Source organism: Salmo trutta, chromosome 7 (assembly GCF_901001165.1).
Source record: "Salmo trutta chromosome 7, fSalTru1.1, whole genome shotgun sequence".
Classification (NCBI taxonomy): Eukaryota; Metazoa; Chordata; class Actinopteri; order Salmoniformes; family Salmonidae; genus Salmo; species Salmo trutta.
This window is the reverse complement of record NC_042963.1, coordinates 15,653,712-15,662,742: the sequence shown is the minus strand read 5'-3', so window position 1 is coordinate 15,662,742 and position 9,031 is coordinate 15,653,712. Positions and strand designations below refer to the sequence as shown.

At 41.9% G+C, this 9,031-nt stretch overlaps 1 protein-coding gene across 2 annotated transcripts; it reads right to left on the bottom strand.

Moving 5' to 3' along the window:
* Nucleotides 1-2,536: 2,536 nt before the first annotated feature.
* ppp1r3ab (protein phosphatase 1, regulatory subunit 3Ab) lies at nt 2,537-8,629 on the bottom strand. Of its 2 annotated transcripts, none has more exons than XM_029758136.1 (4): nt 7,794-8,629; nt 7,430-7,482; nt 7,240-7,328; nt 2,537-6,295 (listed from the first exon to the last, which is right to left on the bottom strand). In XM_029758136.1, exons 1-4 carry the CDS (start codon nt 8,579-8,581, stop codon nt 3,224-3,226), a joined length of 4,002 nt encoding a protein of 1,333 aa, XP_029613996.1. In that variant the 5' UTR covers nt 8,582-8,629; the 3' UTR covers nt 2,537-3,223. The 2 variants fall into 2 exon arrangements, with proteins under 2 accessions (XP_029613996.1, XP_029613997.1); XM_029758137.1 differs by having other exon boundaries at nt 7,938-8,629.
* Nucleotides 8,630-9,031: the final 402 nt, after the last annotated feature.

The following is a 9,031-nucleotide window of genomic DNA, read 5'->3' as shown; positions in this document are numbered from 1 at the left end:
ACGGTTAAAGTGTTTCTGCGAGCCATTGTGTAAACAGCAATTAGCCGTGGGGTCATTTTTGAATTACGATGACATTTGCGCCCCTCAGCTTTGCAACCATGAAAACACTTAAAATGACAAATAGTTATTCATCATACATGTTTTTGTTTATATTGAACTGTTAATTAATGTAAAACATAATGCAAGTCCTCTATACTGTAAAACGTGATTAAAGTAAAGCAAATTTGCTTGTCCCAGTAGTGATGAGTAGAGTTTAACATGTTCTTGGGATTTAGAGATACCGTATCTAGATATTATTTTGAATGCTAGAAAGTATACAAAAGTATTCAATATATTATATAGATCAATAAAAATAAATTAATTTCCCCCCAAAGTCCATGCCCAAATGACCCAGTGAATAACCCATGGTGTCACAAAATAATTGTGTTTTGTATTTTGAGCATTGATTGTTATAGACTGCTAATGTGTACTGGCACACAAAGTAACAAGTCACATGTTTTTTGGCCCTACACTTGTTAGCAAGTATTAAGAAAGTGAAACAGACAGACACTTACAGAAAGATCCTAATAATCACAGAACGTTCCATCAGTCATCATCATACAATAGGGAAAGAGAAAAGGATCTTCAGCACATTTGTTTTGAAAACGTATTTTCACGATGATGAGTCTCAGTGAAACAGCTGGATGAACGTGATATCATCACCTTGCTCTGGCTGATGGCGCATGACGCTCATAATCATGACGCACGGCTCTAATGTCACTCCAATGTCACACTTCACCCTCAGACGTATACAGCCACTTCAGCCACATGACTCTCATGGAACTCATGTTGCATAATATCCTGAAAAGGCTCAAATGTAGCTGATGGACACAAATACTATTAACCTGTAGATGAGAATATAAGATATTAAGGAAAATATTATTTGCCAAGTTAGCTAAACATGCCCTTATTTCTCTTCATACCGATAGAAGAGGCTCTCTGTGTGTCTGCCCTTTTAAGAATGTAATTGTGTCTCTCTGTGGCTAAAAATGTCCACATGTTCTTTTGCACAGCTAAAGGGTGCGATAATCCTCACACAGGACGCTCCCGAAAGCCCCTGACAAGCGGTTGCAGCTGTACTACCTCGACCACAGCCAACAGCTAAAGTTCAAAGACGTCACAAGGCGCTAGCTATCAAGTTACTCAAATTGAGTACAAGCTTATGGTATAGATCACCTATTTAATCATATTGGTGATTGATGGGAGAGTCTTTGATGTCTGGTGAAGTTAGCTACATAAATTCTAAGGTGAATAACTGCACTTGGTTTGACAGAGACGTTACATTTTGTACAGTGTGTGAAGAGAGACCTGCTTGTCCAGATTGGCTGTTGCACTGTGACGCTATGGGGAATATAAAGTACGTGCACTAGGCTGCGTCTTATGTTCTGTCATCCCACTCTATTTGGCAAAAGAAAATCTGCCTCTTGGAAAACAGCCTTCCACACTTTCTCAAAGCATGAGTCAGATAGAGACAAAGAGATTGAATTCAGTTACATTCAGTTAGGTCTATATTGTATATTAAGAAAACCATTTCAACACACCAGAAAGACTAATATACACAGCATTGTCTTGACATGAGAACAGATTCAAACTCTCTCAAGCTGATATGAGTAAGAAGTGGACTATGGTTTTCACACTTTCTGTTTTCCCAATCAACCATACATCAGCATTGACCCATGATTGTGTCGTAATCTTACGATTAGGTATACACCCCTTTCATAACTTCTGCCATGTTCATTTACCAAGAGAACAAAGCAGAAGACAAATATCTGTTGTTTGCTCTGACATGGACAATAAAGTTGTATTGTATGAGCCCTATACAGTATCTAATGAATCTAACAGTAATGCATCAGAGTACAGGAAACAGATGTGTCATCACAAAGCCCTAACAAGCCTGGATGGGAGCGAATGACCACTGGGATATTGAAATGGAATATGTCTGCTAAAATTACAACCACACTCACTAGTGCTTGACAACCTCCAGTGGTGCCATGTAGAGTTCACCTCCCAAAGGTCAGTGGTGTGATGGATGGAGTCCCACAGTAAGAATAAGGCATGAGATGTCTTCATCACAGAAATGGACGGGCCATAGGGCAGTTTGCGCAAATGCCCGGTGGGCCAGTCCATCTTTAAAAAAAATGGCCCTGTTAAGAAATGTTATTATGATTTTGGTGCAGAATGATCATCATTTGACTAATGGGCTGCTGTCCCATTTCACGTACACCAACCCAAAATAGTTTAGTGGACTGGCCCATTTGACCCCAGTGTGTCAGAAATGCCTGGGACGATTTATGGTCCCAGTCCGCCCCTGCTTCATCACAAAAGTTCTGCATGCACTATACTTCACATTGTGGGAAATGTCTACATGTTTTTTAAATGTGTCCCAAGGGTACTGTAAATACGCATGTGGTCAATTCTATTATTTGTTGAAAGATTGCAGGAAATTACAGTTTTTTTCTTCTACTACTGTTATCAGAAAAAAGATTCATAGACATAGTAGTTTTTGTTAAGCATATTTATTTTTTAAATAATCAAGTAATAACATACTGTAAATTGATATTAGGAATCTGGAGGCATCTGGTACAAAATACATCTAATTTAGACTGTTTTAAAATCAGTTTAATTTACACCAAATACAATAATACAATAAAAGTTGTTATTATCAATAATCCATCTAAGCAATGGTCCACAGCCTTGTAACTGGTGTGTTATTTGAACGCAAGGCTTTGAACTAATGTGTTCAAATAACATACACGATGTCAAGATGCATCAATAGTATGGCCAATGTCTAGAAAAGGCACATAACATTCGATTAGAAAAATAATATTATTGTGTGCTCCATTGAACTGAAAAAGGGTCTGCCTTGAACTAGGTGACGCTCATAAGAGTATAGCTAATTAAAGGATAACATCCTCGCCTGTTAATATCATTTTAATAAGAATGTTCTAATATATATATATATATATATATATATACACAGTATTTCTTGATGGAATTTGGATAGAACAATGCATATACTGACTTTAACGTACATTTACATGAAACTCTTTGCAGTATGCTACACACCAATCATTTTATACATTTGACATCTACATTTGCGAGTTCATGTATTCTCAGATGAGGCATAATGAAAAATAATTCTGGAGCACTTTATAAACACTGAAATATATTTTCACAGGTCTCATCATATTCTATTATTTCCTTTCATCGGCTGTTTCTCTCCCTGACAAACCAGCCAGATCACAGATAACAAATAAAGACTGAAACAGGCCAGAAAGTCATAATGGTAAGCAGCAAAAAAAAACACCACAAACAGGACAGTGTATAACAGTGCTTTTGAGAGATTATGCCAAGAAAATGTTTCTCTCCACCACATGACATTGCTCCTGGTGCTATCCTGCCCTCCCTCCACAACGGGCACTGTACTTGTAGATTGATGCTCCGCAGACACTGTGTCTGGCTGATCTTCCTGGTTGCTTGCCTCATCCACAGACTCACTGATGGATGGCATGGACAGCCTGCTGCCTCTTCTACTTATCGAGGGCCGTTTCCCAAGACTCAAGTCCTTGTTTCGTTGCTTTTGTGCAGCCCTCAGACTGTGCAAGTACAGCTCCATCTCATCATCTGACAGGGACTCTGTGGACGCGTTGTCTGCCTCAGCCCCCCCTTCACCCTCTTTCTCACTGGCAGGTTCATCTGTTTGAATGTAGGATTCCCCGTCTCCTTTGATGGAATCCATTTCCTCTCCTCCAAGAGGATTGGTGTCCGGCGTTACGTCATTGTAGCAAATATTTGACACTTCATCCGTCTTTAATGTATTTTCTTCTGGGCCTGATTTTTCTGCAACATTTACATTTGTGCTCTCACCCCCCTTACCCTTACAAGTATTGCCCATTGGCTTGATTAACTCATCCACCAATTCATTTTGATCATCTAGTAATTCTACATCTACTTTGTCTTTCTCGGCTTCCTCCTCCTTCTCTTCCTCTACAATCTCCTCTTCCTCCCACTCTATCCATTTCACATCCCCCTCCTCTAATTCCTCCAGGTCTTCTTCAACAACCATCTCGTCTTTCATTTCTTTCTCTATTTCCTCCTCTCCTTTCACCAGCTCTTCCTCTTCCTCCACCCTTACTTGTATTTTTTCCCATAACATAATTTCTTCTTTGTCCTTATCCATCTCTTCTACCGCCAACTCCTCCTTGGTCACCTCCTTCCCCACTTCCTCCTCTGTTTCCTCCACCTCCCCTACCTCCTCCAATTCCTTTTCCCCAGCCCTCATCTTCACTTCTACCTCTCGTACAACTACTTTCTCTTCTTCCCATTCGCCCTCCTCCACATATTCCCCCATCATGTCCTCTTCTTCCTCTTCCACAATCCCCTCCCAGTCTTTTTCTATTATATTCCTCTTTAGCAATGGTTGGCCATCACTTGCACCTTTCTCGTTCTCTGTAGGAACTAAATCCTCCTCATTTTTCATAATTACCAGGTCATCTTCCTTATGAATATCGTCTTCTTTGGACATTGGGACCTTGTCAGTATCTTCATCATAATCATCCCTCACATAGTTTGTCATCTCGCCTTCTTCCTCACTATAATCCTTACTGTCAATAGAATGCCTGTTTTCTTCATTACAAAAGGTGTTTGACACTTCAAATGATAGTTCACCCTTCACTTGATCTGTTTGTTTTCTCATCAACTTCTCCAATGATGTCCATTCCTTAATGACAATGGGATCCTCTTTTAACATTGTCCCACTGGTTTCTTCCTCCAGTGTGTCTGTACAGGTCACAGCTATGTTTTGGTGCTCAGTGGGGATCTTTTCCTCCACCTTTGTTGTTGAAGTGAAAACTTTTAGGTCAGCATACACAGGCTCTAGCATGGCTATATCTGTGCCTACTAATTCTGTGAATGTGCCTGTTGACCATTCATCAATGTTGGCTGAGGAAGGGTTCTCCATTTCCTCTGACTCATCAGGTCTCTCATATCCACCACTGGCCCCCTGCATAGTCATTTCAGCAGAGACATGTTTTGACCCCATTACAGTTTGTGACTGTAAAAGACTGCCTTGTGTTGTGTCTATCAAGGTTTGTGTTTGTGAAAGTGTTGTGTCTGGAGGAGTTTGTGAAAGTGTTGTGTCTGGAGGAGTTTGTGAAAGTGTTGTGTCTGGAGGAGTTTGTGAAAGTGTTGTGTTTGGTAATGGGGTTTGTGTCTGGGAAAACTTGCTGTCCTGGTGGATCTGGGACTGGGGAGGCAGAATGTTCTCTTCAGGCCCCTGGAGGCCTGAGTCCTCATTGGGGATTTGTGCCCTGAGAGCAGCAGCAGTGTGCAGGGCAGTGTGAGCCCTGGGAAAACCTACTGTCTCTTCTGACAGAGGTTCAAGTTCAGGCTTTTTTTCTGCACTTAATCCAGAGATGAAATGTCCTTGGTTTGATTCAAGATATTGCTGTTGATCTACAGGCTTTTCTTCAGGTGTCCTCTGGGTATCAGCTGAAACACAGGAGTGAGTTTCTACGTAACTCTGGACTGTACAGGCTGTTGAATCCCTTCCATGCAATGTCCCCCTTGTTCGATTACCAATATCGGTTGAGCACTGGCTCTCATTCGCCACTCTACCAAATACCTGACAGTATAGTGGGGCCACAACATTTCCAAACGTAAAGCTATTGGTCTGGCTGCCTGGGACTGAGCCTGCTGTGCTGTTTTCCAACCTTACAGTGTTATCGGTTGAGCTCTGTGTTCCTTCTGTGTTGATGGCAGATCTACCCTTCTCCGGTTCCATCTGCATCAGAGTACTTTCCTCCAATTTGGAAACAGACGTATCACCATTTTGGCTCAGTGCAGCGGGTTGATCAGTTAAATCTGACTTGTTGCTGGGGATCGGTGAGGCATGTTCCTCTCCCAGCTCGGATGGGGCTGAGCTGACCATTGAGTCTATGTTCTCAGGTTTCACTGACTCCTCACAAGACGTGCTGTCCCTGAGACCAGGAGACAATTTGTTGCACGTAGCCAGAGAATCTGAAGTCGCCTGCAGCCGAAACTTTTTCCTGTGCTGTGGTGGCAGTGGTTGTACCTCAGGCCCATTTGAAGGGGGTTCCTGTGGGAATGTGCTTTCCCGGTGGATCTGTGATGGTTCCACTGTTCCCTTCTCTTTCTCTTGGGTCTCATCCTCTCTCTGGATGAAGTAGTCCTGCACCTTCACCAATCGTGCTGCCTTTCGTCGGTTTCTCTGGCTAGAGTTCTGGCTGCTCTCGATCTGTCAAACAGCAAGAAGGATAGATTCAATTTAGCCTTCTCACACAATGCCTCCTCAATGGTTAGGCTAGTTTGGGGATGATGACATTTAGATTGGCACATTCAGATTAAATATTGCTCATGACCAAGCCAAAATATATTTTTAGACATTTCATTTTGGCACCCCAAACCAAATCTCACATGAGCACTGGCCTCTGGCCAGTAACATTTGAATGTTTGAGTTTGTAATGCAACCATTGCAATGTGTTGCTTAGTCACTCATGTGACCATGTAAGACCTCTCTAAGCTCCTGTCATGGAACATATATAAATACTTGGCATTTGACTCAAGTGTCATAAAGATGCAACTAGTACAGTATGTTAAAGTAATGACTACCAGGGCTTGGACATCAGTGATCACATGACATATTGAGAAAGAGCAACAGGGTTCACTGTCTCCCGTTTCTGAGGTCACCCCAAAATAAGCAAGTTTAGTGTAGAGAATCATTGTACCATCTAAACCGCTTGAAATATATTTTCCATAACCAAAAACATTGTATTTTCAGCTGGTATACAAAACCGAAAGTAAAAGATGCAAAAACGAAACTTAGAAATAGAGCACATAGAACAGGTCTACCGCTTCTTATACTTGCTTTCAATGAGAATGACAGATCTATAACACACAGTTCTATGTGAATTTAGTGGGTCGCTCAAAAAGTTACATATTGCAGCTTTAAGCCTAACCATGGCATTTTACCATGCCATTTACTGTAGATTACATTAAAACTTAATTAAACCTTGCATGAATCATCATTGAAGGCCACAATAACAAGTAAGGCTCATTTGAAAATTGTACATAAATGTTATGTCAAGCTATGTATCACAAAAGCGTATGTTGTAAGAAAACCCTGGATACATGACTCATCTGTAAAAGTTCTGAAATCCAAATGCTGCAGGTGTTACTCACCAGTAATTTCTGATGATCATCTTGGAGTGCTCCTGACTGAGACTCAGAGATGTTCACACTAGTCATCTCTCCTCCATGTTTGTTTACATCTAGAGAGGAAAAATCATAATTTACATTAGTTAATGATTTAATATAATTGATTTTAGTCCTTTAACGTTTTAATGATTTAGTACAATGAATGATTGATTACCTGACGATTCATCACTGGTTGATGACCAGTTTTCGTCACAGGGAAATTCATGACTGTAAATAAATGAAATGAAAGCTCAGGAAAAAAGACCCAACAACAATTGTCCAACATTTACTGTAAAATCATAATTTCATAATAAACTGCAAGTTGGCTTATTTTTAGGAAGCAAATATATCTAGATATATGTAAAACGGTGTATTTTGAGGCGAGGCATTATCAATGTGAAAGCCTCATAGCTTTCACACGACTGGACCACTGGACTGGACCACACATTTTCAAAAACGTACTGCTGTAGCATTCAATCATTCCATCAATCTACACACACTCAAAACAAGCCTGTTTTGATTAATCTGATCATCCTCACATGTTGGCTTTCAGGATGCTTTTCCTACGCCCGTTTTTGTATTTTTGTGCTTTATCTTTCAGCTCTTTGACTTTCTGGTGACAAAACATCACATAGTTCCGGTCACTATTGTTGGCCCAGAAAGTCCCAACAGGGGTCTCATACCGGAGACAGAAGTCCACTCTGGCCCCCTTTTCCCCAAAGGGGGGCACCAGGGTGAGCTTGAAGGAGAAGCAGTCAGTGTCTCCATTGCTGGACCCTGGTATGTACTCTGCCAGCAGGTCAAAGTGCGTGGCCCAGGCATCCAGAGAGGTGCGGATGTACACCATCTTATCAAATGAGACATTGAGAACACGGACCACGCCCCGCAGTATCGTAGTCCCGTGGAGTAACTCAATGCTCTCCAATTCTAGCTTCTGCTCCTGAACTCTCAGGACCATGGCTTCTTCGGACGGTGGAGGAGTGTATAAGGAGGACAAGTAATATTCCTCTACCTCTTTCTCTCCCTCAAGGGCGTCGAAATTCAGCGGAATGGTTATGTCCCACGAGTCAAACTCTTTCACGTTCACCAGGTTTTGGCCGAGGGCGTCCGCAAAGGACACCCTCCTGGAGCTTGACGGCGTCAGCTCGAGCTCACAGTCCTTTAAGTCATTGGAGCTTCTTCTCCGTGGAAGAGGGGAGGACCTGGGCCTGATGCCGCCGATCACCTCCGCGTCAATCGCCTCGTCCCCGTCCCAGGTGATGAGCCCTGGGACACCCAAGAGGCTGCTGACCCCAGTGGGTCTTGGTTCAGCCGCAGCAGACTCCATTGGGCTGTCTAGTGACAGAGTGAAGGGGAATCGCAGAGCCAAGTTCTCTGCTTCTCTCTGACAACTGACATTCAACATGTTGTGACTAAACAGATGGAGTCGAGTTACAGATGACATTGTAGCGAGGGCCAGCACTATAAATAGGTCAGAAGGGACTTCAACTATGCCGTGTGGGCTCAGGAGAACACTGAGAATATAATCTCAATGCCTGTTCTTTGAGACACTGCTTCACAACAATGATATAAATAGTCAAACATTTGAGATATAGGCTGATCTTAACTAACTTTGCTATTTGATTCAAACTAATCTCGGCACCCAGAACCAGACCTCGGGTGTGCACTGTTAAGTCTGTCACCAAAACAAACATTTTCTAGGATAGTTTGTTGTATCCTATGTGTAATGTTATGTTAGTCAACTTCTCCTAATAAGGGTCAAAGGGTTAATCATGTC

What these genes read in the sequence shown, in the direction of transcription:
- ppp1r3ab (XM_029758136.1), bottom strand. Translation starts at nt 8,581, where the DNA reads ATGGAGTCTGCTGCGGCTGAACCAAGACCCACTGGGGTCAGCAGCCTC. An exon ending in AACCAGTGATGAATCGTCAG is followed by an intron (nt 7,329 to 7,429) that starts GTAATCAATCAT and finishes TTTCCTCTCTAG; the next exon opens with ATGTAAACAAACATGGAGGA. An exon ending in ATGATCATCAGAAATTACTG is followed by an intron (nt 6,296 to 7,239) that starts GTGAGTAACACC and finishes GCTGTTTGACAG; the next exon opens with ATCGAGAGCAGCCAGAACTC.